Source organism: Falco peregrinus, chromosome 11 (assembly GCF_023634155.1).
Source record: "Falco peregrinus isolate bFalPer1 chromosome 11, bFalPer1.pri, whole genome shotgun sequence".
NCBI lineage: Eukaryota > Metazoa > Chordata > Aves > Falconiformes > Falconidae > Falco > Falco peregrinus.
Genome location: NC_073731.1, coordinates 1,500,039 through 1,527,567, shown reverse-complemented (window position 1 = coordinate 1,527,567; position 27,529 = coordinate 1,500,039). Strand labels below are relative to the sequence as shown.

Sequence of the window (27,529 nt, the reverse complement as noted above, 5' to 3'; positions counted from 1 at the left end):
GGCGGTGGGGCTGCCTGGGACCCGCGCCCCGCCAGCCGCGGGCTCGCTAAGAGCGGCGGAGCGCTGCGAGGCCCTGAGGGGAAGCGGCGCGGGCGCGCTGCAGCCGGGTTGCAAGCGCGGGCTGGCGGGGCCGTCGGGCCTCTGTGGCGGCGGGTACCGGCGCTGAGGGCCCTGCCCCGGCGGGGCTGCCTCTGCCTCCGGTGTTTCGCAAGTTGCTCCCGACAGAGCAGCGCCAGCTCCGTGTCCGCGGCACAGGCCGGGTGCGAGGACAGCCCTTGCGCGTTACAGTGAGTCCAGCGGGCGCGGGCCGAGCTGCGGGTAGGGGAGTGCGGCCTGAGGTACCGGGACAGCGCTGGCGTGTGGGCAGCGTTTATTGATTCTTAATTAACCCTAATGAACTCTCATTTCATTGGGCACTGAAACGTTTGGTGAGAGAAGTACCTACAGGCAAAGGGAGCAGATGACACCAGGGAAAATCCCAGTGGCAATGGAGAAAGGGGACAGGGACATCTGGGTGATGCGTGGCCGGGTCGGTGGTTTGGTGCAAGGAGCGTGTGTGGGGCCCTGCTCCATCGCGGCCGTGCTGATGGGGTGCTGCGTGCACCCGCTTTCACGCTCACGGTCAGCAAAACCAGCTGGGTCTGAAACGTTAAAGTAAATGGTCTGGAATCCCTGGGGTGACTTTGCCCCAGTAGGAAGAACAGTTTCCAGAGGGGATAATACAGGTGAGATAGCTTAAAACTTGACTAAATGGCTGCATTGAATCTAGTCGATGCTTTTCAGCTTTGCTGCTGTAGCTTTCTTGTTTAAGGGTGTAGCGGTATTTTTTTTTTCCATGTTAAACTGGTGCCAAAGTAGATGTAGCTGGACTGGGAGAAGAATTCTGCCAGCTCAGGTATGTGCAGAATGAAAGTGGCATATATGCAGAAAAGAGCCCCAAGTTGTAGAAAGATGCAGGCAAGATGCTTGAGACAAAGGAGGGCAACAATTAAAGGGAAGCTACTTGAATAAAAAGCTGGAGGAGTGAGGAAATGAATGTTAAGAATACTGAGGGAGCGTAAAGCTGGAATAATCAGGGCTGTACTGTAGTGGCTCATCAAAGTGAGTGCCCAGCTTTTGCAGAAGACTGTTAAAAGAAGCCTAACTACCTGAAATACCATTGCTTTGTAATCTTGTGACCACTAAATACTTGCGTAGTAGATGGTCAAGATACGGGCTGGGGGCTTGCTGTCCTGGTGTCTGTTTGCATCACCTTTGCCAGTCAGTGGCTTAGCTGAACAGAGTGAAAAAAGAGCTTTTTTTGTTACGCGGTCGGAGGTACAGCAATAGATCGGATCGGGGAGCTGTAGCAGCCAGTTTTTTCAACATCTTCAGCTCCTTAGTTTGAGTAAAGCCTATATCCACCTGCATACCAAAAAGAAGGAATGGGAAGGGCCCGCAAATCAGTTAAACATGATGAACTTCAGGAAATAATGATATACAATAGTGATATATTGCAGATGGGCAGTGCTGCAATCAATTTTGTAACTGTGTTGCTTTAGCGGTGTTCAAAATATTGATGTTGGGTTGGGTTTTTTTCTGCTTGTAAAGGGTAAGTTATCCATGGTATTTTGAGCAAACGGGTACATTTTTTTCCTTACACTTCTTTTTTTTTTTTAATTGCCTGAAATGTTCAGATTTGCAGAGCTTCTCTTGACTGCCTGTTTTTTGGTGTGGGTTTGGTTTTTTTTTTTCTGTCGGGTGTTACCAGAGCTGCAATATGACACAATATTATTCTTGCATTTGTGGTGAAAATTGTTTTGCTAGATGTGTTAAAGTGATTTCAAGAATTAACGAACTTTGCATTCTTCTGTGCAACTAAACTCCACTTTAGTTATCTTTTCTGAAGGATTATCATCATATTTTGGTTTCTAGAAAGCAGCCTAGCCTAGAAAAAGTCTTTATGTACCCTTGTGAAAAAATCTGAAAGCATGAAAGTGGGGATAAAGATGTAGTGATACAAAAGTAAGGAAACCATTAGCAATCCTCTGTTTGTGTGGTGAAGGCATGACAGTTAGCTTGGGTTTGTTTTGAAAAGGTCTGTGACCCTCCAAACTTTAGTTTATGCACAAAGCTGTTAGAGATAACCAACGGATAAAAGCAAACGAAGGTTTATGTGTATAAAAAAAGAAGTTCTCTCTGTGTGTCTATATACATAGATATAAGCACATATGCCTGAATGGTCCAGCAGTTTCCAAATCAGCACAGGTTAGGCCGGTCCCATCTGACCTTTGTTGTTTACTCATTTATGGGAAGCGCAGAGCACATAGAAGGAAAGACTGAAGAAGGAAAGACAGGAATCATTGGGGATGCTGCAAAGAGTCTGGTAATTACAGAATGCTTTGATTTCCCCTGTCCGTATAGTTTTCCTGTGTTAAAAAATGCAAATCTATTTACAGAAGTTTCATGATAAGTCAGATGACACATTAATTTTGTCAGTGGCAGTCAAAATGGGTAATGAAGTGTGCTTATTACCGAAAGCTAGACAAAAAACCGAAGTGAAATGTTGCATTTTCAGGTTACAGATTTGTATATTGACGGAAGATGACTGCCCATTAAATGACTGTTGCTGTCATGGTTAATTGATCATACTAAGGAATAGCAGATATTACAAGAAGCTACTTTTGGTATCTGCATTTTTATTTTTATTAATGTTATAGCACGATCAAACTAAACTCTCTTATTGCAGTCTTTGTACAAACCGTACCTTTTTTTTTTCCCCTTTAACCTAAATCATTATCGGACTTTTATTTGGAAGATTCCAAAATAATTTACAGATGTATCAGCTTATGTACTGCTCAGTAGTAATCCCTTTCACCATCATAGGGAGGGCATATCTTGACCAACTGCTGGGCAAGTTCCTCTTCCTGCAAGTGGCCTTACAAATGTTACTGTGCAGTCAGACCAGGGAGGACCTGGTACGCTGCATACTACTACGTATGGCTTCCTTCGTGCACGGGACGGAGGTCCACACTGACTGCTTGGCGATTTGAGTCTGTGGATCCTAGGGGGTAAAATCTGACAACATGGATACAACTACTGTTTCCTCAAACACAGCTCAGAAACTAGTTTAGTTCAGAGGTAGCTTCATGTGTGTGGTTGTATAATGAAACCATAGCTAAAATCTATATAATTTGCCACAAATTTTAGTTCTGACCAGTAGGGGGGGGGAAATTTAAGCATATATGGCATAGCACATAAAAAGTGTATGCTAATCTATCTTTTTTTCTGTAATCTGAGAAATTACAGAATTACAGGGGTTTGTTCTGGTGACTGAGGCAGTAGGCAGAGTTGTGGCTGAAATCCCAAACAGCAAGAACAAATGTATATTACCACAGCTTGAATTAATTCCTAATGCTGACGCAGTTTAATACTGCATAATAGTAGCTAGCTCTTGCATATTGTTTTTCATCATTAGATCTAACAGCATTTTATAGCAAGATGCAATTAAGACACATGTTGATGTCCATCCTAATATGCATACACTTTAAATAAACATAATATTTCTGAAAATTTCCTTCTCCAACACCATTAGTAAATATGACTCATTTTTATTGTACTGAAGTTTTATGCACAAACTAGAATGTTTCATGACAGATATTATTGCAAGTTTTATGAATCTGGAAAGTAAATGAACCAACAATGTCCTGAATATAATTAAAGAGAGAATGTAGAACCGTACATAATCACAATGCCTCAACAAAGTGTTTAAATAATTAAAAGTTTTAAAGAGGGAGTTATCACTGATCATTAGTGAGTCTAAGCATTTTTGGATCATTAGTGAGTCTAAGCATCCCCTGCCCTGTTTTAAAGAACAAGGATAAGTCTTTGAGGAAGGAGTTTTAAAAAATATATAGAGTGGACATGCCACAGTGCATGTGTCAACTTTACCACAGCTTGCTTAAACCTGAAGTAAGCACAAGAAAGGAGGTGCTGTTGTCGGTTGGGGTTTTTTTGGAGAGTACTATTTTCAATGCTTAACATTGCTTGACATAAATCACACACAACACTTTTAATAACAATGAAGTATCCAGTAAAGATAGTCAAGTAAGTCAAGTCAAAGTAAAATGTATGCGTGATGGAGCGTGTTCAACAATGTTGATTTGAGTGCTGGTTGCTGCTGTTCATCTTTGGTGCGTGAAGTCATTCAGCTCCAGTCTTGGGCGTCTTGATGACTGTCATTGCGGACAGACACCTGGAAGTTCTGATCACATTCTTCTCCTGCTGTACAGCTGCATTAGTGGGGCTTGCTTTTCTGCACAGTACAACTGAGCAGAATCTTAAACCAGCACAGTACAGTGAAGAATCAAGGATATTCCATCAGTTTGCAAGTAACTCATGTGTACTGATGGAAAAACAAGGCCTCAGTATGTATGATTGTCTTGCTAATACGATCAGAGGATTTGCTTCTGCAGTTTAGAGTACTCCAAGTGATACCTCGTGGTGTACTCTTAAAATAGTGGCATTCAACTCTCCATAGTAAACAGTAGCTTCTAAAAACTAATACACTTCTGTGTTTTTCTCAATGCTTGAGAGATGCCAGAAGCACACTAAAATTATAATACGGTATGTAAAAACCATAGCTATCTTGGTTAAATACTTTAGTGCTCTAGTTATCTCAAATTTAAGTTTGAATTTTAATACCCTGTTTTCTACTCATCTAGCTGCCTGTCAACATTCATTTATGTTCTTCTTGGCTTTTATAGGTGGCCAAGTAAAATAATAGCAGCTTGTTATTTAGATAACCCTGATATTTTCAAGCAATTACAAATATAAAAAAACAAAATGTAAAGAAGAGAAAGGGACAACCTGTATAGTAGAAACACAGTTTTTTGCAATTACTGATGCAAAATACAGGCTTCCAAGCTATTACTAAACACACATACGTTCTGTGTGAGAAAACGTGATGTTACATGATGTTTGAAATAGGACTTTTCCTATATTAACATACAAAAATACACTTTGTTAACAGTTAACAGAAATAACTTGCATTTTTGAGAGGCAAGACAAGGCCTCGTTGGGACGGAAACTGCATTTGCTTATGTTTTGCATAAAGTAAGCCTACTAGCCTAAACTGGTGGCTTTCCATCTCTCTTTGTCTGGATGTCCATAGAGCAAACATCAAGTTACTGAAAAGGGGGTTCCTTTCTTAATTACCTTTTGTCTGTGAATCCCTGAAACAGTGGTTGAAAATTACTGGCTTAAAACCTATCCTTAGAGGCTGAATTTTTTCACCAAGAGGCGGGGTTACAACAGCACATAAAGGCAAGTAACTAAGATGAGAGTTTTGAACGTTCTTGCTGCATTGGGACTTCAAGTCGTACTCTTGGTTAATTTTAACTTTTTTGGGCTTATTCTTTAGATTAATCTTAGGGAAAAAAAAGTAATTAGTCACTGATACTTTATGGCTTGTTTGCGTCCAAGTACCCTGTGCTTTGGTTTTCAGGGGCTTGACATAACGACCCAAGGGAAAGAATTATTTCCTTGATAATGAAATGGTTTATCCTTTGTGTTTAAGGACAAACTAATATATAAAGAGTAAGATGAGAAACTCAGTGGAATAACAATTTCAGTGATTGATGATATAAATGGTCTACTATTGCAATTTACAACAACTACTTAACATTTATCTCTTCAGCTGCACTGAGCTCCATGCCTGTGGTCTTGAATCAGAAAAAACGATCACTTAAATCAATGGGAGTTGTGTCTGAATGCAGATTTTGATCTTAAAAACATTCTAATGATTCATATTAAACCTGAAATAATAAAATTAAATAAATCTTCAAAAAAAGAGAAGCTTAAGTGGTTCTCTTGAGATTTCATAAAGATGTAGTCTTTGGATAAAAACCAGTATACCAAATTCAAACCCAAAACTCTTCTCCTGGTATCCCTTCGATAGACTCCTGAAATAATTTTTGTAACTGTTTTAATAATCATTATTTTGAAGGCAATATTAAAATAAATAAGATGGCATAGTACAAAGAAACATGCCTCCAAGTGATATACTCATTGTGCAATGAAACCATTCCTCTGAAGATGAAGCTAGATCATTAAAAGTAAGAAGTTATTTTACTGACAATTTAGTTTTTGATGCTTTTCCAAGAGTTCCTTTACTAGTGTCTCTAAGGAGAAGAGATGCTCATCTACCTCTTCTGGTACAAGATTTCTGATAGAATTAGCAAGTTCAAACAGGTATTCTGTGTTTCTTCCGCTAGGGCCAACTGCATTAAAAATCTGTTCAGCAATTTCTTCCAGAGGTGCTGGACCAAGGTAGTTAGGGTTGTCACGAGTTCCAATGTATAACAATATATCAAACGGTTTTACCGACAGATCTTTTGGATAGAAAATGGCAGTTGTAGTTCTGTAGCCTCCTTTCTCTCGGAAGTCCAGGTGTGCCTTTACTTCACATTCTTGTCCAGCTGGGAGTCTGTAAGCAACACCCCATACAGACCCCTGTGGAAAGACAGAAGAAAAGAAAATCCAAGCAGTGTTTAAAAGGATACTAGTAAATTAATGTATTTCTGTTGTGTTTAGGTAAAATCGTCTTAAATTAATTATTTTCCATTTTCAGTCTTTTTATTGGTATTTCTCGCACTGTTTGTAGGAGTCCCAGGCTAAAAGGGCTGCTTTATTTAGGTAATTTTCTGTCAAAATGGTAATGATCAATGCAGATTGATCATCCGCTTTCTTGCTAATGCTGAGGCCTTTCTTATAAAACAATTTATTGCTACAATTCAAGTTGAAGCAGTAAATAGCTTTGGCATGGCCTACTAAAGAGCTGGCAGAAAGGATACAAAGGGTCTTCCTGACCTCACAAAATTTGTATGAGAGCTAAAATTTAAATAGTGCCAAATTCGAAGTAATCTTGATTGGGTCCTTTCTCTGTTTAGTTGCAGCTTCGTTTCTAAGGACCCAAGAGTCCGCTGCATCTGTTAGACTTGCTTGGAGGGACGAGTGTGGTAATGTTACTGACTGAAACCGAATCAGAGAAGAAAAAGTTGAGACACGAACCTTTGTTTTGCACCATTAAGTGTGGTATATGCAGGACCTCAGCAAACAGTTAGGATAAATTTCATTTCCATCTCTGAGAATCAGAGTATTTCTTCACCCTCTTCACAGATAACATCTCTGTGTTATCTCTGTGATAACACAGAGAAAGTATTTTACTGTGGTGTGTATTAGTTATACTCTCCTACCAAGTTTTATGTGAACAAATCAGTGAGATCTGTGTAGGGATAGGTTTGCATGGGTTTTTAGTTTTGTTTTGAAGTAGCATAGAAAAATGGTGATGGTCTCTTATCTATTGAAGACTACCAAATGTTTCTTAGGAGTGCTGTTTTACAATAAATGGTAGTCTGTTTCATCTGCTGGCAACGTGAAATGTGGATTCGTCCTGCGGTTGGTATGTGTATCAGTGCAACAATGGTGATGACAAAGCAATTCAGGTTGGGCTTTGTTTTGTTTTGTTGTGGTCTTTTTATTTATTTATTTATTTGTTTGTTTGTAAACCCCTAAAACTGGATCCTCGTATTTAGTCATGATATCAGACAGTGCTAGAGTGGTGGTGTTAATTCATGAGCATTGAATTTTGCAGTGAGGCCGTATGCTGGGCAAAGGCATTTTATGGGAGAAAAAATAATAATCAGGAGTCATTTTCTTGCCTACTTTTGTAGGTGGTTACAGCATTTGATGTGCTGTGGCCAGAAACAATGCTAACGAATACAAGAATGGGTTCCTTGCTTTCCCTGGACCATCTGGGATGCGGGTTCGCTCCAGCTGTCTGCAGGAAATGTGTTTGTTTTTAAAACGACCTCTCCTGTGCCTGTTACTCTCTGCCATTAAACCTGCCATTCAGACCTACTTCCGTGTTGATAGGAAAATAAATATGGGTGTGGTGGAGACATGGATCTAAAGCAGACAAGTACTGCTAGTTCATTTATTTAGTTTTCAGTATAGGGAATTCTTACTTCAGATGATGGAAAATTATAATCTGGAAACCTGACAAGGAGTGTGATGCTCTTTTTTTTTCTTGTGTGGTTTCCTCTTAACTGGCAAATAAATTCAGATAGAGCAAGTAAAAATAAGTCTGTAAACTGGGTGTTTCCAAGCCTCTGTGTATCGCTAGTGAAAAAGGACAGACAGGCTAGCACAGAGCTGGCAGCTGGCATTGCCAGTAAAGTACCCCTGCTGTTGTCACCATAGCATTCAGGGTGTATGCGCAGGGGAAAAATTGCTGTAGTCTGCTAAGATGCCTTAAAAACAAGGTTACCTTCTTAAACTGCAGAATGAGTAACTGAAATTAAAGCACATCACTTGTCCTGTCATTTGATGTTTGTGTGTAAAGGGTGATTATCTGGCCACACGACAAGATTCTGGAGAAAAGGGGGGAAAAAAACCCAACCAAACAAAACTGGTTTGCTAAGTGGAAAAAGGTTTCTGTGGTGACAAGTAAGTTTGCTTAACAATACAAACTGAGTGACAACAAACATAACCATTCTTTGTCGATATGGGCCTCTGTGTAACATAGTGGTATGCAGCAATACAGTAATGTGAAAAAAACCCTTACTAGAAAGGTGTAGAAAATCACAGTGAGAGACAGCACGTTGCATTTTGCTGGTTTTGCTAACTGCAAAAACCAGCAGAAGTTCTCGAGTGCTGCTAAACTTATCTCTCTGTGGCTGCCATTTCAGGGAAATAGATTGGTAAGGCGGCAATATCATAACCGTGTAGAAAGGCAACTAACTAACCATGACCAAAACACCCATCCTCCGTGTCTTATGGCCCAGTGTCATGTGGTCTTGCTCTCCCTCTGCTTCCATGCCATCCTTTCTTCCCTCCCGCTCTTCTGGAGGCACTGGTACCTGCAGGGATTCCCTCTCCTGGAGAGGGGTGAAGCTGGACAGACATGACCATTGCAGCCGTCCCCAGCAAGGCACCAGAATAGGGCATACGGCGGCAGGGGGCACGGCATGAGCAGGGAGCAGGAAAGCAGCTGCATCCAAGGGGCACCCTGCACTAGCCACCCCTGGGCTTCCCCAGCCCAGCTCGCTGCTGCTGTCCCAGCTGGTGAGCAGGCCAGCTGAGAGAGTTCTGCTGGGCAAGAGCCCTTAAAAAAATTGCAGGTAGTTGGAAGATAGCTTCTTTACTATCGAACAGAATTGGAATGGGTAACACGTAAGTCCAAGTACTTTTATAAGCAGAAGAATCTTGGTTTTCCTCCAGCTCACATGACTGTGTAAGCCTTGTTCGTTCTGCCCGCCCTCCCCAGCCCAGGCGCTCCCCGTGCACACGCTTCCACTGCGCTGTCGGTGTGAGACTTGGAGAAAAGGTGAAAACGTAAGCGAGAACAGGCGGCTCAGGCCAACGACCATCTTCTCTAAACAGGAGCTAATTTCACAGTATTACATAGAAACCAAAAGCACAGTTGTGGCATTTAATTCCTTAAGTGTTTTATCTGTGTAGTAAAAACAGAAGCAAAGTTATCTCCTTTTTTTTTTTTTTTTTAATCACTGCAATGTAATCTTGATTTGTTTCAGGCTTTATTGTGGGAGGGCAAGATTTCAGTTCTGGCATAACGTGTGGGGTCTGCTACTGGCATATCATTGGCACTATATGTATGCTGAAAGTAAAATTCTGCATCCTTTAACTTAGCCAAAGTGACTATTCTTAAAAACACTTTAAAATATACCTTTAGTAATAACAGACCCAAACTACTGTAGCTTCTTAGTTTAGATTGGTTGATTTATATGAAACAATCAAGAGTCACTGGTGTAACACTGAGAAATTTTGAGAGAACTTTTCACTGTGGTAAAGATAACTCAAATATCTGCTTGTAGAGAAGCAAAAATTAACAATAGACTTACTATACAGTCTGGGAATGCAACAGGACATTCTGTATGCTACAGAGACAGAACAGGAGTACTATACCTCAGGGTCTTCAACCAGAGTCACAACTCTTCCAGGCTAAAATTAAAATAATAAAAAAATAAAAAATCATAGTTCAGTCAGAGGCTTTTACCCTAAATCATGAGCAAATCCAAAACCAAACAAGAAAAAAAATAATTAAAAGTAATGAAAGAGTGAGAGAACTAATCCAGGACAGTCTCAGTAAGGTCTATTTCTTTGAGATCCAGTATAAATATTTTCTGAGAATAGCTTTTTATCTGTATTAGATAAAACTGTGATAAACAAAATGTTAAATTCTGAGTGAAAGGTGTCTGCAACACAGAAGCTAAATTACAGGCAGTCATTAACAGGGAGGTTTTGAATGGACAGCACATACAAAGCAAGGCCAAACTCAATTCTATTCCTGTTTAAAACTGTGCCAATAATTCATTAATGTAAAACTATCCTCAAGGAGCACACCTTTCTCTGTCATGTTGCTTCTCCACAGTACTACGAGATTTTTTTTCATCTCCAGAGTGCACAATGAGGTGAACCTTCTCACTTGTATGTAAAAAGTTTATACGCAGGCGTGGAGAATAACATAACGTAGACACCTAGCTTGCATGGGAACAGAAATTTCCTGATGCTTATAGAAACACAGTCTTTGAAAAGGGATGACCAGTACGGAGGAGTGAGCGTTCCCACTGCGACAGCCAATGGTGGTTGCTGCCCGGCCGCAGAGCTGACCGAGCCGGGCGCGGGGCATGCCGCATCGCTGGCCGCTGGGAGCCAGGCAGGTTTGGGGACGGGAACTGTGTGTGTGACAGCGTGTGTGTGTGCGCAACAGCATGTAAGTGTGCGACAGCATGTAAGCCATGTGACAAAGCAAGGCTTTCGACTCCATCTTAAAAGCAACAAAAGCAACGTGGCGAAGCCTTCTGGGGCTCGAGTTCAGAACTGGGACAGCTGCATTTGCACAGCGCTGCTCCAGCCTGAAAAACACACATGCCGAGCCAGAGTCTGCCTGCACATAATTTATTTCCTTGCAGTAAGCTTTTTTTTTTTTTTTAAATACTAGATGCCCAACTTGTGTTAGTACCTGAAGCATGGTGGTTTGCCTTGCAGAAAAGTAAATGCAAGGGGGTGGGGTGGGTGTATTATCTTCACGTACTGTGCAAGTTGTTTTATTGTGTTGTTTATTATTTTGTTATGCGTTTGATGTTCTAACTAGTGCTGTTTAGAATAAGATGAAAATTTCCTCCATGCTACATGTAGCATGCTGTGGTTTATTTTTAAAAAGGATCCTTATGCCTTTTCTGAAGGGGTTCTTTTAAAGCTGTACTCCAGTTTTAGAGTGCAGGTTAGAGAAGTGCTTCAGGGATCATCAAGAAAACGTACTTTTGTGATACAAAACCAGCATCCAAAGTAGGTAAACTGTTACAAGAGCTGTTCACAGCTATCATTTTCTGTACATTTATGATTGCTTTGCATTTCTGATGACCGCACTGTGAGCAGCAGCTGCAGCTGTAAATAAGAGTCCTGCCACGCCAAAGTCAACTTGCTGATGCTCCCGTAACCTCCTGTTTGTTTACCATTTGCGGAGCTGTTTGGGATTCTGCGGGGGCAGCAGCCCTCCTGTGGGCAGGGTGTTGGTACAGGCTGTGAGGCACAGTAGGGCTCTGTTACTCTCATTCCCCTGGCTTACCAATACATGTGTCTGCATGAAACTGGGAACGCTCAGCTCTGGAATTTTAGTTTCTTGGAGGCTTTTTTTGTTTTGCTTGATTTTTTTTTTTTTTTTTTTTTTCAGATAGGAAGTACTTCCTCCTCTACGAGTTTTCATTTGAAAGTAAAGAGAAAAAAAAAAAAACAAACCCAAAAAATGCTGCAAACCAGCGAGGTGGTCGCTCAGATCAACACTTCTAAACTGGCCTTTCCCTCCCAAGCCCAGCCCCGCACCGGGGGCTCTCCCCGTACTCGGGGTCGTGTCCCTAAGGCCGGGCTCCGTTAGGCTGAGCCGTTAGGACGGGCTGCTGCTTGGTTTTGTTACCGCTCCCCTCCCGTTACGTTTGCTGGGGTTTCTTTAACCAACAGCGGAGAAGAAAATGCCCCCGGGGACTTCAGGAAGCGCTTCTCGCCTCAGAGGAATAAGGGAGAAGGGGGAGGACGGACGGGACGCGGAAGCGGGGGCCGGGCAGCGGCCGGGGCTGCACACGGACCCGAGCGGGGGGGGGGGCGCCGGGCCCAGGGCCGGGCCCGATGCCGGTGCCGCCGCCTCACCTTGCCCGGCACGCCGCGGTGGTCCGTGCTGCCCTGCCAGAAGCGGCGGCTGTAGCCCGGGACGCGCCCCACCAGCCGCTCGGCGAAGGGGAAATCCACCTTCCAGAGGAGCGAGCCGTAGCCGAACACCCACATGGCCGCCGCGCCGCGGGCCTGCGCGCTGCCAACGGGGGCGGGGGGGGAGGAGCCACTGCGGGGCGGGCCCGGCGCGCCCCCGCCCGGCTGGGTGCTGAGCCGCTCTGCCTTCCCCCGCAGCACCGCCATGGACTTCACGGAAGCTTACTCGGACCGGTGCTCGGCCGCGGGGCTGGCGGCACGGCGGGGCGACGCGGCAGCGCTGCGGGAGCTGGTGGCGCAGGGTTACAGCATCGACGTGCCCGACAACAGGGGCTGGGTGCCCCTCCATGAGGCTGCGGCTCACGACTCCGCGGGATGCCTGAGGCTGCTGCTGCAGGCAGGTGAGGGGGACGGGCTGTGAGGTGCGCGCTTTGCTCCCCATCACCCTGATGGATGTGACAGAAATGCGGTACATTTGTCACGGTCCTGTTGCGTGTCTCAGTGTGGTCCCACAGACACTAGCGTGCTGGATCCAACAGGAACATGCTGGTTGCCTGACATGCTCTGGCCAAGACAGGTGCCTGCACAGGGCCAGCAGCAACTGCACTGCTGCTGCACGGAGCTGATAATGGTGCATCTGTGGGTGCCCTCTAGGCCACACGACCCAAATAACTGCATTATTTTAAGACAACTGCGTTTTGTAATTCATTGCTAAACAGACTTTTTCTCCCCTCACACCCCTGTCCATTTTTCTCATTTGTAGCACCATCCGATGACTACCTAAACTCAAAGACCTTTGAAGGGATGTGTGCACTGCACCTTTCGGCACGCTACGGGTCTTTGGAAAGTGTTCGTGTTCTTCTGGAAGCTGGGGCAGACCCCAATGAAGTCACCACCGAAGCAACCACCCCATTATTCCTAGGTGATGCAAGCTGTCAGAACAACCCATCAGTGGGGAAAAGCTTATTCACTGAGCTTAAACCCACCAGAGTTCATTCACTGCCTGCCATGTTTTGTATTTTGTAGCCTAAATACTACACTGTAGACTCAGAGATGGAATGGGTCTAGAAATTATCTTGTATTTATGGCTACATCTGCTTCAGACTGTGTTTTAAAACAAAACTGCAAAGCCAAATCAGTTTTCCGCATCACCTTTTCTTTCTAGCACCGACAAGGTCTAGGAGGTATAGGATTGCAGCTAGATGAGGGTGTTTCAAGTCTTTTTTTAGATCTTATTATTATTACTCCCCACTTCTTATGTGGACAGACTTTTTGCATTCCCTAATTTGGCAATTAAAATCCATTATTTTAGGGAGGGGGGGTTCTATGATTTATGTTTGTCATAATTAAGTGCTTAAAGCTTCCGCTCTAGTGAATCCTCTGAGACTGAATTATCTAATGAAATACACTTATTGCTTTACTGACCTCTGTACCCAGGCAAACATCGTGGCTGCCACGTTACCTTTCTTTACGAGTCTATTCACTTGTTACTTTTAAGCATCCAAATAGCTGATTCGCTATAAACAATTGGTAACAGGTAGTGCTTGTGGGGGAGCCGTTACAAGTACGCTGCGTAATGGTAACACGGGGTACAAGTGCTTACATAGATCAGACAGGGCCAGGGAGCACTCCTGCGGTTGCGTAGCCAAGAGATTTTTAAAAAGGAAAATGTTTCTGGTCAGGTGAGTGCGGCCTGTGCAGCGGGGTTATGGCACAGCGCTGTGTTGGACATGGAGTACTACAAGCTGGGGCGCTCCTTTGTCGAGCTCGGGCGCTAATACTCTGCGTTCAGTCACCAGCAACTGTTCACAGGTCACTTATCACCAAACCCGGCTTTTAGGGTTACGCAGGAAATGTGCCTTGGTAGAACTGCTGCTGGCAAAAACTTGAGGATCAATCGGGATGCTAAAAGAGGCTTTGTCAATGAATTGCATTAGCAGAAATTAAATGTACACATTATAAATTAATTTTATGTAAGTGTTTAAAGCAGTTTTAAAATTTTGGGTTTTTTTAAAGTAAGAAAGATAGCCGCTGGGCTTCTCAAGCTTGGGAGGCCATTGCAACTGTCATGCAGTTTGGTGCCTGCTGCAGAGTTGTTTCCATGTTCTACGAGAAAAGAGGGAGGAGAGAAACTTGCTTTTGTTATCTGTGTTAGCCCAACATAGGTGGAATTTTAACAAGTCTGTCTAAAAACTTGGTGGATAAATTTCCGTTCTCCAGTACTGTTTTGGCGGTGTAAATGTAAAAGGCAATTAATCTTACATAAGGCAAGTTCAAAAGAATTATGGTTGTTGTGTCAGAAAGTCAGCAGTGTTTTCAGTGAGTTCTTTAAACCCATTTAATTAGAATTTTTTTTCTTCTTCTTTTTTTTTTTTTTTTTTTTTTTTACTGTTCTGTTCAAAGCTGTTGAAAATGGGCATGCAGACATTGTAAACTTGCTGCTCCAACATGGAGCAAATGTTAAAGGACCTCATTGTTGGTCTGGATGGAATTCATTGCACCAAGCTTCTTTTCAGGTAACCTGCAAGTGTATCACAAAATTTCCATGTAACGGGTGTATTCTAAGTGATAATATATCTATTTCTTTGCCTTTTTATTGGTAATTTTTCCTAACCTACCCTATCAGTCTTAAAGTTGTCTAAACGCTGAAGGGCATGCACTGCACTGAAGAACGTATATGAAACTACATGAGATGTCGATGTTGTGAAGCAATAATTATTTAAGTATTATAAGCATTGCTTGTGCTCCCAAGCTCATGTGTTGTATTTGGGAAGTGAATCTCTTACAAGATTTTTTTTTAGAAAAAGTTCCGTATAGTATGTCGTCATCAGTGAGATGTATGACGTATTTCCAGAATAGGAATACGTCAGCTTAATGGTTCTAATAAACTGGTTTAATTTCCATTTGTATGTATAATGTAAATGAACAAATGTGAAAAATTAATTGGCTGCCATAGATCATTCGGTACATCTTTTATTGAGTAAATTGCATTTTTTCTTATTTCTGTTAGGAATGGGTGGGGGAAAATAGATTATGTCAGTTCCCTGCTGCTTTATTGGTTAAGAATAAAAATATTTCTTTCAGGGATGCACTGAGATAATGAAAATACTCCTGGAGAAAGGGGCAAGCAAGGAATGTAAGGATGACTTTGGAATTACACCTTTGTTTGTTGCTGCTCAGTATGGAAAGCTGGAGAGTTTAAGGCTGCTTGTATCCCACGGTAATAATGATCATTCATTTAGCTTCGCTGTTCTTAAACTTGCAACAACCCATCACCAGATGAAATTATAGTTCCACTCATGCACTTTGTAACTTCAAATTTCAGTATTTTTTGATGTAATTATAGTTGCAGATGGTTATGCAAAACCATCTTAATTGCCTAAAACTTATTTTCATAATGTAATGGAGTTTTCAGCAAGTGACAGTAGGAAATAATAAATCGAAACGACAGAAAAGATTAACGATCATCAGAGTCTTCTAGAAGCCCTCAGTAGTACAGTGTTAGCGGTCTGATTTTGAGGACTTTGTTCTTTTAACAGGCTGTCGTTTAGGCTACGTGAAGATGCCTCTCTCTGGTCATAAAGGGACAGCAACAGTTCCATTCACATAGTTGACAAGTCTTATATGTCAAAGTGCATGTGTTCTTACAACCAAAATTAATTGCCATAACTATTAAGCCCAAGGGAGCCATGACCTGACCAGATAAATAGTACTGATCTACCAAACGGGGACAATCTTAAAAAAATAATTGCAATCAAAAGATTGCCTGGTGCATTGCCTTTCCTCCAGCACATTTTTCTGGTGGTGTGCTGATCTTTGACAGAGGTAATGTTAAAGCACTGACTGTTTAAAAAACGTAGCAACAAGCTACTTAACGTTTCCTTATTGCTGTGGAAAACCTGTTGTGTTGTGAAGCCACCCCATGAAAACCAGTTACTGATTAACGCTAATTTGCTGTTTATTTTGTGTCCTGTAGTGGCGATGTAAAGTATTGGCTTTTTTATCAGGTGCAGACGTAAACTCTCAAGCCAAGGACAAAGCCACCCCCCTGCTGATCGCCGCGCAGGAGGGCCACGTCGCCTGTGTGGAACTGCTCTTAGCAAAGGGGGCAGATCCCAACCTCTACTGCAACGAGGATAACTGGCAGTTACCTATTCATGCAGCGGCGGAAATGGGCCATAAGAAGTAGGTGATTAAAAAGACGTTCAGACAGAAGATTCTGGTCAAAGAAGAAGTTCAGCTCTAAAAGGAAGAAAAATGAGTTCTCAGGCTGTTCCGTAGTTTAGAATGCCTAATTATTTTCGTATCTTAAACGTCTGTAAGTAGTCCCAGTAAAGCGACCGACTGCTTTTAATTGAGCATGTAGCCTGGGTCTGAGCCGCGTCCTAATGAGTTTAGAGGGTGTTCCATGGTGCCGAACCAGATATCGATTCACTTGATAGCCATTGTACATTTTACAATGCAAATAACAATAACATATGCTCTACACATGACTTGAACAGCTGCTAATTAGAATTATATTCCTAACCATGAGGTAGAAGAAGTAGTCACATGCAAATAATGAGTTAGCTGAACCAGCCAGAAAATCAAAGCCACGGAACAGTTCCTTTAATTCTTCTAGAAATACGTCTGTGGCTTTGCCCAATCCCAGTGATCCAAGTCCCTCTGACAGCAGAAGGCCAAGAGCAGAAGGAAGTTCCCAGAGTAGCAGGTCTTTTCAGAGAAGCATCTCTCGGGAAGCCCATGATTTGCATGTGTGACAGCACGTAAATACATTCATGATGATACTAACTGCAAAATGATTAGACGTTTGATCTCAACCCCTAGCAAAAGGAGATCATCAGCTGAGCTGTCATGAAAAGTTTGTGCAACAAATTGATGCCTCTACTCAAAATGGCAAGGAGGGCAGGCTGCAGCAGGTACTGAGGGAGCTGGTTCTTGTTCATTTTCTCAGAAATGGAAGGTGGGTTAGCCAAGCTGTCAGTACTAGAAATGTCTGTAAACCAAATGCTGCCTTTATAGCTTTTGCAGCGATACGTAACCGGTGACCTCTGAGCAGGACCAGTAAGTTCCAGTAGCAAAGGAAGTGGTGTTTGTCACTAATCCTTGTTAGCTGGAAAGGATGTGGACTGGAGTGTGAGCTATGAAATAGGACAATTTTTCTCTTTCAGCATCTTGTTGAGTGCCAATGAACAGAAGTAAATACTCGTTTTATTTGCAACCCACATTTTCAGTTTGTTTTCAGGCTTCGTGGAAGTCTAGATTTAATGTGTGCTCTATTGCTATAAAAATGTTTGTTGGATGATAGGAAATAACTTGTCCCTGGTTTGGATTAAAATATTTATTTGCCAGCCTAAACCCATGCCAAAGCACAACGTTCGTGATGGATCTATGTATGAAATGATAAAAATTGTTCTTTTACATGAACTCTGTAGTGAAAAACAGGTAGGATTTTCCTCTTAAGTTATAATGACCATATAAAAAATGGCCATACATTTAAAATTAATCATTGCATCAGATCACAAAATAAATCGTGTTTTTAAATCTTTGCAGGATATTGGAGTTGCTAATACCAATTACTGATCGCATTTGTGACAAAGGCAAAGGCAAAGTGAGCCCTGTGTACTCAGCAGTGTATGGTGGTAATAAAGAGTGCCTGGAAATGTTACTTAAGGAAGGCTATAGTCCTGATGCTCAGGAGTGCCTTAACTTCGACTGCAGATCACCCATGTGTATGGTCTTCCAAAAAGAGTAGGTACACCTCGTATATTTTGAAACTATTCATAATTCTGTTGGCCTTTATTTAACTTTTCTCAAATGTGCAGTTTTCCTGCCTGCCTTCCTCAATTCTCGAGCTGACAGAGTTAAACAGTAAGCATCCGAAGGGTGTGTGGGGCTTGGATTGCACGCACCAGCCGAAGAACCTTGCGGAAATCCCCAAGGGGAAGCTCCCGCTCTTTGAAGAAGAGTCTTGTAGAACATAATTGCAGTTTTCCTGCTTCCAGAAGGGCTTATCAACACGTTTGTGATGCTAATTGGATCACAAGGACTCTGAAGTAGCCAGATCCTTTTCAGTAAGGATAAGTTATTGGGGAAAAAATAGTGTATTCCTGTATTTCTGTATGCCAGTCTTGTGCATAAGACGAGCAGAATTAATCAGCTCAGCACTGTAGCGGTAAGGAGGGCTGGGGAACTGAATGATGGGTTCTTTTAGATCATGAGCCATTTCTTTGTACGCCTGGTGAGTGATGCCTACCCCTGGTGTTCAACAGGAGATAAAACAATGCTTACTTCATAATGCAAAGGCTATAATTTGGGAGAAAAAGTAGTAAGGTATGAAAGCCTGACTCGTAAGTGTGTGTGTATATGTATGTGGTGTGTCACTGGGATGCTGTGTGCAGCGAGTTTGCAGAGCTTCCCGCAAATACAGCTGGATGTAAATTAAACCCTCCGCAAGGCTGAACATCGGGCTGATCCCTGACTTCTGGGGTGCAGTCATCTGGTGTTTTCACCATGTGTCTGTTGCAACTGGCGTATCTTCAAGGTGAAACCTAACCAAGCGGGCACGGCGCTTGCTGCTGGTGGCAGGCAGTGGGGGTCGGCAGGGTGCGATACCCCTGTGTTACAGGTGCTGCTCAGTGATGACTTTGGGCAGTTTGTGGTCAGAAAGCCTGCTTTGAAGGGTCGGAAGCCTGGCAAAACCTCAGGTTTTTCAGAACAAAAGGAACAAATGTGTTAAATGTGGGGACTGGAGTCTCCTGAAGTAGTTCTGCATTTTAAACTGGCGCTTTCCAGAAAGAGCTGCGGTCAGGACGGCACGCTGCGTTTTCCTTTAGTTTGGGGGGATTTTTGGTAGAAGAAGTTTGGTTTCTTGGAGGCAAGTAGTGAAATTAGCTTTCTGGGGAAAAACTAATAGGGTGTCCTGTTGCTTGTGTGCTGTTCATAGGTTCTTCTATTTCATTGATATTTTCCTGAAATACGGGATCACCTTACTTGGGATTAATCTGGGATATTGCCTGTTCCATGAAAAGTTTACTTTGTTTCAACGGTTCTTGAAGCTGGGCTGTTCACTGCCTTCTGGGGACCAGTTACTGGAGTTCATAAGTTACACAATTAAAGCACACGAGGAGTACAAGGAATGGCTGCCTTATCTGCTCTTGGCCGGTTTTAATCCGGTGAATTTAATGCGCAGATTCTGGTAAGCAGATAATGTTATCTTGTTTACTTAAATATTGTATGCTAATCTGCAAAGCTGTTGCTAATGTTATTTAATGAGCATTGTCAGAGGATAGTACTTGATAACTGGTTGCCGTGATGGTGGGGTTACCGAATAAATCACACGTAATGGCTGGATTCAGTTAAAAACCTGTTTATTTTAGGAAGAAAGCTAGAATGGAAATTGTATTATCACTACCCTGGAGAAAGGCATCATTTTGCAATTTTATATCTAACGTCTCTTATGAGCCCCCAAATTTAGTTGCAAATTGTGTATGTATCATACTGTAACGGTAAGAAGAATTTAAAATGGCAAGGAAGAGGTCAGGAAGGATGGGAAACATGTAAAGTGAAGCTGGGCCGAGGCTAGGGGGAGAGGAAACGGATGCAGTTAGAGATTGTGTTAAACAAAGTGATGTGGCAAAACTTCCAGTCTGATTTTGTTGTTTTAACTTTTTTTAAGTTCTTCCACGTACAAATAGCTGCTTGATGATGTTTTATATTTAATTAGGCACTACAGAATTAAACTTATATTTAAAATTATGAAGTCTCTGTACTTTCTTCTGTGTTTTTCTTGTCCATGAAGATGATACTTAGACTTCACTACCACCATGTGCCTAATGTCATACGTGTAAACTCGTTACATGCTTTACATAACTGTATGAAAGAAAGAGGATTTTAAGGTTTACTTAACAGTATCTGAAATATAAATCAATATTTAGGATATCATGGTTAAGTTATCATCGGTCATTTTAACTGCATTCGTTTATGACTCAGTAAGATTCCATTAATCATTAGCATCCATGGTTTTCTGAAGTGATTGGAGCATATACGAAGCATGGTGTATCTGTGCTTCTGTAGATCACATTTATTCGTAGAAGACCAAGAGACTGGCTGCCAAAGTAAACATGCTCCAAGGTTCCAGTTAGTGCCTGAACAAATCGCACTGTCCATGTGTCTCATATATGGTGCTTTTTGGCATTCTTGTTACCTAAACCACAAACACTTCTATACCAATTACTTCCTTTGCTTAAGTGTCCACTTTTTAAAAGAACACTTACCGCATCATAATCTACAAAGTTAACGTTTTTGTAAATTTAACTTCAGTATTAACTGTTAACTTCTGTCCTGGCAGGTAACAGAATAGTAGACAACAAATGACATATATTCATATGGTTCATTAACTGTCTCAGACTCGTTGTGCAAAACAACTGTATAATCAGTCATAAAGTGGTCACTCTAGAGCTCTGACAATTTTAATTACCAGTGGGAAAAGTAAAACCATCATTCTCTTACAGAAAGCTAGGCAATCGCACCTCTCTCCTGTATGCTTTTTGTGAATGTATGTAAGATCAATCAAATGCGAAGAATGAAATAGTAAAGACTAGAAGGGACATAAAATACTTTTGACATTAATCTCTTGTAAAAAGTAGTGTATTAAAAATATTTAGCCTGGTATTTTTGTTGTCTTTAGAGCATTTACATTTCCATTCCGATGAAAATTCAGGGTTGTACACATCTAGCCAACATTCTGTGAAATCGCCTGGCTCCTCCTCATGTGTAACACTAGAACAGTCATTGTACCTGCTGTTAATTAAACCTCTTTATACACTCTGTTCAGTTAAGCTGCTGTTAAAAGGTTCTTCGCACATGCTGAGGATTTTAAAAGTAAATCATACTGATTTCTGAATACATATACATGCAATCGCTGGTAGAAGGAGAGTTTGAAACACTTGTAAACTTCGTGGTTTGGTTTAATAGCTAAGTATCTGAATATATGTGCATTTTCCCCCCAAATGTGGTAGTAAAGCTCTGGTGCCTTGACCCCTTATTAAAATTTAAGTGGAATAAGAAATTAGTGCAGAGGAGAATACTGCCTATTTCTGAGGTATTTAAGTTTCAGAGCAGATACTTTCCTCTTACAGTCTAACTTACTCCTAAAAAGAAACAGAGGAAGATAAAATTACATTAGTATAGAGGCCTGTGCTGTCAGAATTACTTTCACTTTCTCTTTAATAGTTTTCTGTCTCTGGACTTAGGATGTCGGTTGTTGAGGATTTTTTTAGAAAATAGTAAAGCTTTTCCATTATTATATTTATACTATTGTGTAAAATGATATTTTACGGGGGTTTTTGTTATGCAGGATTTTCTCTGTGAGTGAGAGCACCCTGAATTTCATCCTGGAGTTCACAAACTGGAAGAGACTCCCTCCAGCTGTAGAGCAAGACCTGACAGACTACAAAGAGAAGTTCACTTGGACTCCCAAGAGCCATTTCGGTAAGCAATACCATTAGGGAAAAAAAAGTCCCTGCCTCTAACACCTCCGGGCTCCAAGTGGGAAACGGCTCTCTGGGCTCACGCCCGCTGGCAGAGAAGGTTCCGAGTTGATACACATTGCTTGTCCATACTGGGGAGCAAAACCAGCTGTTACCCTAAACGAGCAAAACACGTTTGAATGGATTTTACTCGCTGCATTGTTCAGTTCAGCGTGGGTGTGTTTCGGGTAGGTCTTCTCAGTTTAGGCTCCCGATTTTCTCTACCTCCCTCCCTTCACATGGTGTCACTCCTCTCTTGGGCTGCAGTTGCACCATTTTTTCCCCTGAACTATGCTATCCCAGAGGGCTGCCACTGTCACTGAGGGCCTTGGCCAGCAGCGGGTCTGGCTGGAGCCAGCCAGCACTGGCTCCATCAGACTTGGGGGAAGCTTCTGGCACCTTCTGGCTCCATCAGACATGGGCGAAGCTTCTGGCACCTCCTCACAGAAGCCACCCCTGTAGCCCCCCGCTACCAAGACCTTGTGTATCTTTTCACACAATGGTTGTCCCACATCAAGCGGTTTAGCAGCACCTTAGAACGACTCAGTTGGCGTGTAGTTTGGTACTTGCCCTAGAAGTGTTTTCCCATGTGTTACTTTGTTGCTGGCTTTACTTCTAGACTTAAGTTTTCAGTGCTTGTAAGGTGGCATGAGCCCCTCTCCCCCCAGGTTAGGGAGCTGTTCTAGGCTGGTTAGGTGAAACTTTCTGATTAAGGATAAAATGATTCTTTGACACAGTTTCTGGAAGTTCAAGGTAGCTTTTCTAGCTACTGTAGGGAAATTCCAAAAATGCTGATTCTAGCAGGCAACAGCCCTTTACTGTCAAGAACTCTGCCTTGTTACCTGCCAGAGACGGGGATTCGGATGGGATCCAGCTAAACCCGGTGACCACAGGCAACTGATGTAATCCCATGGTGTCCTGTTCAGCGTTCGATTTGTTTTTTAATTTTTCAGCCTTCATTCCTTCCCTCTCTCATCTTTGTCGTCTTGAGATTCGGGCCATTTTAACGAGCAAACGCCTGCGCTCAGACCGGTTTATTCGGGAATTGCCATTGCCAGCTTGTCTCCAGGACTACCTTCTCTACCTGGACGTACTGCGAGTCAGCGCTATCCCAGAGGCCGAGGATTACCTGGGGCAGAGAGAGGAGGGAGCTCCTTCTACCAGTCACTCCGCTGCTGAAGATGCAGAGAGGAGGGACACATCTGTCACCGGCACTAGGTGATGGCGCTGCCAGTGACTGAACGCTGTGGCTGCACATTTTGTAATGGCAATTAGCAGACACGGGGGAAGAACTGCTGTGAATAACTGTAGTAATAAGTCTTTTCACACTGTAGTTTTATACTTTATCTAGAAGTTTGTTAGAAGTTCTATGCCTTACTTGTTTAAAAAGCCTGTTGTAGCTTTTTAAGTCTGTGACTGTTTTCTGTTTTTTGAAAGTAAATTTTTAACTCTTACAGAGTAAAATTAGCTTGTTCAATGAACATGGCTTATGTAGCGGTCAAAACCTGTTTGGTCAGACACTGTTAGTAGATGCTTTATTCTAAGTACTGCATATATGAAATAAAATTATCTGAAAGTCAGGGAACAATATTGTATATTATGCACTTCTGCATTGGGAAGTGAATCTAGCTGAACCACAGAGAAGAAAATAATAAAAGAAAGGAAACTTTACTCAAGGAATCGATATTTTTTTTCTCCCCTTTCCTTGGTATCTATATGTGGTGGAACATCAGTGGGAGGCCGGCTCAGAGCCTGACCCAGTCCCTCCCCTCGCATAGCCCACGGGCAAGCCACAAACTGTCCCCACAAGCACACCAACACAGCACCGCCGCACAAAAATCCCTCCTGCCACGGAGTCAAAAAGTAGCTGCTGTCCCCACAGGGTGGGTGGCGGGGCCGGGGCAGGGACACCTTGGGGGAAGACAGCTCCATCCCCTGCGCTGGGAAGCCCTCGTCCTGCAGAGGCGAGGCCAGCGCTGCCAGGCTCACTGGTAGTAGATGCTGAAGGCGTGGAGGATGTACAGGAAGGTTGTGACGAAGGCGAAGAACTGCATGAGAAGAAGAAAAGCGAAAGTTGGGGGCAGCTGGGAAAGTCTAACCCCAGCTCCTCTCAGTGCTCTCGCCCTGGGGAAGCCTCCCAGCCTAGAGCTCTCTCCAGCCTCAAAGAAGAGGCAAAGCCCCCCCCCTTCGCAGAAGGCAGCCACATGAGGCTGGCCATGAGCTGCTGGACCCCAGGAAGCTCATGCTGGCTGCATGACACAGCAGGAACAAGGAGCTAAAGCTCTGGCCCGTGTGACACTGCTGGGCTTGGGATGGCTCTGCTGCAGCTTCAGTATTTGCTCCTGCATCTCCCCGAGGGGAACTGGGGGTGCTCCAGCCTGCCCGATGTTTCCTGGACACTCACCGATGCGGCACTGTTGAGCTGGTAGTGAAGCGGCGAGTCGGGGCCGAGCTCAGAGCGGATGGTCGCGTTGGCTTGCAAGACAGCAGCGCTCATGTACAGAATGGCCGTGGCACCGTGGTACAAACTGTCCTGAAAAAGAAGGCAGCGGCGTGGATGAAAGCTGCCCCGGACTGCCCTCCGATTCACCCCGAGGATGAGGTCTGTCCTCGGCACCTGCAAGACCCTCCCCGTGCAGCGGCAGTGGTGTAGCACTGCTCCCCCCAGCACTTCCAATCAAGGCGAAAGGGCCGGTTTGCGGAAGGGCCAGCGGCTGGCTGGCTACCTCGTTGCCAGGCGCAGTGGTCATGCACCCACGCTGCTGCTGCCAGCGTGCGCCCGAGTCCCAGCCCCTCCTTACCAGCACTTTCCAGTTCTCGCTGTTTCTGTGAAAGCCGAAGAGGTAGCTCAAGAGGAGCAGCAGGGAGATGAGGCAGGAGCTGACGGACACGTACATCACCCATCCCTGCAGCAGTGGGAAGGAGACGGAGGTAGCAGCAACGAGGATCCACACCCAGGTCCCGCAGAGCTGCCAGGGACAAACACAGGCACCTCCACTGAGCTGAGCATGGGGAAAGCCCCTTCTCCTCCCCGTGTCCCTCCTCGCCTCCCCCCTGGGACGGCCCCCAGCAACCCCTGCGTCCTCAGGCAGCACCAACCAGCCTCCCGGAGCATCCCAGCAGCACTGCAAGATGGCACGAGTTTCCCTGAACGCTGCTGGGAAATGCTTCAAAACAACTTTTTTACAAAAGGGAAAGATATGCTGCTGTGTTCAACATAAGGAAACATCTCACCCAGAGGGCTTTGGTGCAGAAGCCAGAAAACAGGCGTTAATCTGGGAAAGGTGAAGGGCTGCGTCAGCCCAGCCCTGCCCGCTCATTAATCTCCTGGGCTTGAAATTGCAGCGTGCCTGACTCCACGCACAGCCTGGGCTGAGTCGCTCACTCTTGATCCACCTAAAATATTTACAGTGCACAAATAGCGCACGGAGTTATCTGGGTGAGCTGATGCTGCCCTATGCTGCTGGAGCTCCGATGGATGAAGCTCCCCCCCGTCTGCAGCAGGGAGCTGAGCCCACCGGCACAGGCAGCTCACGGCAAAGCCACGACACACGACTGCGCCCGTGGAGCGCGGGTGGCATGGGTCGCCAGCGCCGTTTAACGTGCCAAAGTACAGCAGCAGTTATCTCAGCCAGGCCCACCGGGTGCCCTCTGGACCCATGAGCAGTTGAATCAGTGTCACACGTTACAAGACACCCAATTGCCCTGGAGCCCTTGGAAAGGCTTAATACAGAGGAGGAAATTCGCCTGACTTTCAAGCAATTTCTACGCAGTAACTAGAGCTGCTTCTGCCCTGGAGGTGCCTGCAGCTCTTCAGCCTCTCTCAGCCCACCCAGCCAGCACCCCTCCCCAAGCTGTGGGATGGAGCTGGAGCGGATCTCCTCCTCAAGCTGTTCCCAAAAAACATATCACGAAGACACCCTTGTGCATTCAGAATAAGCTAGAAGAGAAGATGTTACTTCCCATTAACACCACCTTTGGGATCATGTCGGGGGCTACTCCCAGGTTTTCAGCCCCATGATTTGCTGGAGCCATTAGTGGGGGCGTACCGCGGCGAAGCTCGGCATACTCACTATCTCCGGGAGGATGAAGGCGTAGGGGACTGTTTTGAAGACGGCAGGTCCGGAGGGCAAGGCGGGCTGTGTGGAGGCCGCAGGGGGACACGCCGAGGCCATCTCTTCTCAGCTGATGCCACGACCACTCCGGCTCGGCTACTTGCATTTGCCTGGACCACGCCGCTCCCGTGCGGGGTTTTAACCGACACACCCGCAGGGACGTAATCACAGAAACCAGCCCAGGCTGGCACCACGCCGCTTCCGCCAGCTGAAGGAGCCCTCGGCAGCCTTCCCGTTATTGCGGGTAGCTTCACGCGCCCTGCTGCCAACGCCGCGATGGGGGAGCAGCGAGACCCCGGCCCCACCACCAGCGCACAGTCAAAGCTCTTTAATGGGAGGGGGGAAAGAAAAAAACATCCTACACCATGGCAGGGCAAAAACGTTTCCTGCTATCAATTTTTTTTCTTTCCCCTGGCATGCTTTCAAGCCTGAAATATTTTTGCTTCCACTGTTGTTGCCTCCTCCCCTTTTTCTTCAGGTTTCTGCCCATGGTCACGTCAGACTCCCCCACACCCACTGGGCACATCCAGCCTTTGAAAACTTGCAGCCAAACATATTTTACAGACAACTCAACACACTAGTAAAAGAGGGGAGGGTCTGCCCATGTACTCCTGAGCGCCCAGAAGGGTCTGAAGGACAGCTACTGGGACAGATTCGATCCCCACCCCCTGGCAGCTGCGCGTTGGATTCGACAAGCACGCACTGCTTCCTCCAGCGGACTTGGCCTCACCCCCTAACTCGTGGGTAACTGGTGGGATGAAAGGCTGGAAGTGGCATCTCTGCCTCACAGCCTAGAGAGGACAGCACGGCTCCACTAACCCGGGCAACACGCTACGGCAGGAGGAGCACAGTACGATACCCTGTCTGTCAGGAGAGCCGAGTGATGCCCTAGGAATTCAGCTTCTATGCCAAGTTCTTGCGCGATACAGAACAAAGATCAAATCCATGATGTTTATTGTCCGAGCCCTTCCTAGGCTGGGTGGAAGCATATTCTGGCGTTTCTGGAGGCTCTAGTTTACAAACGCTGTCAGTGGGAGCTGGCTTTGGGCTCCGTGCAGCATGCTCCGGTCTTTGAAAGGTCTTGTTTTAAAACATTTCACAGAAGACAAAACTAGTGCCTGGCTCGGCCTTGAATCCATGTGACTCAGCACAGAGGGAGCTACCATACGGCACAGCCATGCCCAGGGGAAACGCAGCATGCCCTGAATCCGCACCAGCTTTTGTTTGTATTAGGTGGGTCAAACACATTCCTATGAATAACCCAACCTTTTCCTGAGTGGGAAAGAAAAACAGTAAAACAGTCTAAATACAGAGCATCCTGCTGTCCGCTGACTGGGCAAGAGATCGATATTTTTTTTCTCCTAGCCTGGCTCAGCAGCATTCTTAAAGATCACTGCTGTTTTCCTGGCCTGCTACTAGTCTACTGGGGTACTGTGACAAAGACTCTTTTGTTCACCCTAATTAAAACAAAACTGGGAATTAATTGGAAGCTGCAAGAGAGGAGAAAAGTGCTACCACAGCATTTGCTCAGCTTAGGCAAAATACAACACTCGACGTGGCTGTAACAGTTGGTGCACCGAGTAACAGACAACATAGCCTTGTCTAAGACTGCAAAGTCAAACA

At 44.4% G+C, this 27,529-nt stretch overlaps 3 protein-coding genes across 5 annotated transcripts; 1 reads left to right on the top strand and 2 right to left on the bottom strand.

Annotated features, from left to right (window-relative positions):
- Positions 1-48: 48 nt before the first annotated feature.
- Positions 49-23,462, top strand: ASB3 (ankyrin repeat and SOCS box containing 3). 3 transcript variants are annotated; one of them, XM_013297276.3, is made up of 10 exons: positions 49-287; positions 12,460-12,662; positions 13,025-13,183; positions 14,665-14,777; positions 15,346-15,397; positions 16,269-16,446; positions 17,815-18,012; positions 19,208-19,459; positions 21,620-21,753; positions 22,745-23,462. In XM_013297276.3, exons 2-10 carry the CDS (start codon positions 12,467-12,469, stop codon positions 23,011-23,013), a joined length of 1,551 nt encoding a protein of 516 aa, XP_013152730.1. In that variant the 5' UTR covers positions 49-287; positions 12,460-12,466; the 3' UTR covers positions 23,014-23,462. The 3 variants fall into 3 exon arrangements, with proteins under 3 accessions (XP_013152730.1, XP_005235105.1, XP_027639091.1); XM_005235048.4 differs by having other exon boundaries at positions 15,346-15,481; XM_027783290.2 differs by lacking the exon at positions 49-287 and having other exon boundaries at positions 12,500-12,658; positions 15,346-15,481.
- On the bottom strand, positions 3,575-12,387 carry CHAC2 (ChaC glutathione specific gamma-glutamylcyclotransferase 2). Its single transcript, XM_055816443.1, has 3 exons — positions 12,205-12,387; positions 9,967-10,002; positions 3,575-6,492 (listed from the first exon to the last, which is right to left on the bottom strand). The coding sequence occupies exons 1-3, from the start codon at positions 12,337-12,339 to the stop codon at positions 6,109-6,111; spliced, it is 555 nt and encodes a 184-aa protein (XP_055672418.1). The 5' UTR covers positions 12,340-12,387; the 3' UTR covers positions 3,575-6,108.
- MALL (mal, T cell differentiation protein like) lies at positions 23,312-27,410 on the bottom strand. The gene is made up of 4 exons (XM_005235037.4): positions 25,865-27,410; positions 24,593-24,760; positions 24,196-24,324; positions 23,312-23,839 (listed from the first exon to the last, which is right to left on the bottom strand). The coding sequence occupies exons 1-4, from the start codon at positions 25,964-25,966 to the stop codon at positions 23,777-23,779; spliced, it is 462 nt and encodes a 153-aa protein (XP_005235094.1). The 5' UTR covers positions 25,967-27,410; the 3' UTR covers positions 23,312-23,776.
- Positions 27,411-27,529: the final 119 nt, after the last annotated feature.

Excerpts from the sequence above, each read along its gene's own strand:
- ASB3 (XM_005235048.4), top strand. The coding sequence starts at position 12,467 with ATGGACTTCACGGAAGCTTACTCGGACCGGTGCTCGGCCGCGGGGCTG. Across the intron at positions 12,663-13,024 it reads GAGGCTGCTGCTGCAGGCAG|CACCATCCGATGACTACCTA; the intron begins GTGAGGGGGACG and ends TCTCATTTGTAG. Across the intron at positions 13,184-14,664 it reads AACCACCCCATTATTCCTAG|CTGTTGAAAATGGGCATGCA; the intron begins GTGATGCAAGCT and ends TTCTGTTCAAAG.
- CHAC2 (XM_055816443.1), bottom strand. The coding sequence starts at position 12,339 with ATGTGGGTGTTCGGCTACGGCTCGCTCCTCTGGAAGGTGGATTTCCCC. Across the intron at positions 10,003-12,204 it reads ACCGCGGCGTGCCGGGCAAG|CCTGGAAGAGTTGTGACTCT; the intron begins GTGAGGCGGCGG and ends TTTTAATTTTAG. Across the intron at positions 6,493-9,966 it reads CTCTGGTTGAAGACCCTGAG|GGGTCTGTATGGGGTGTTGC; the intron begins GTATAGTACTCC and ends GTCTTTCCACAG.
- MALL (XM_005235037.4), bottom strand. The coding sequence starts at position 25,966 with ATGGCCTCGGCGTGTCCCCCTGCGGCCTCCACACAGCCCGCCTTGCCC. Across the intron at positions 24,761-25,864 it reads CCTTCATCCTCCCGGAGATA|CTCTGCGGGACCTGGGTGTG; the intron begins GTGAGTATGCCG and ends TGTCCCTGGCAG. Across the intron at positions 23,840-24,195 it reads AGCTCAACAGTGCCGCATCG|TTCTTCGCCTTCGTCACAAC; the intron begins GTGAGTGTCCAG and ends CTTCTCATGCAG.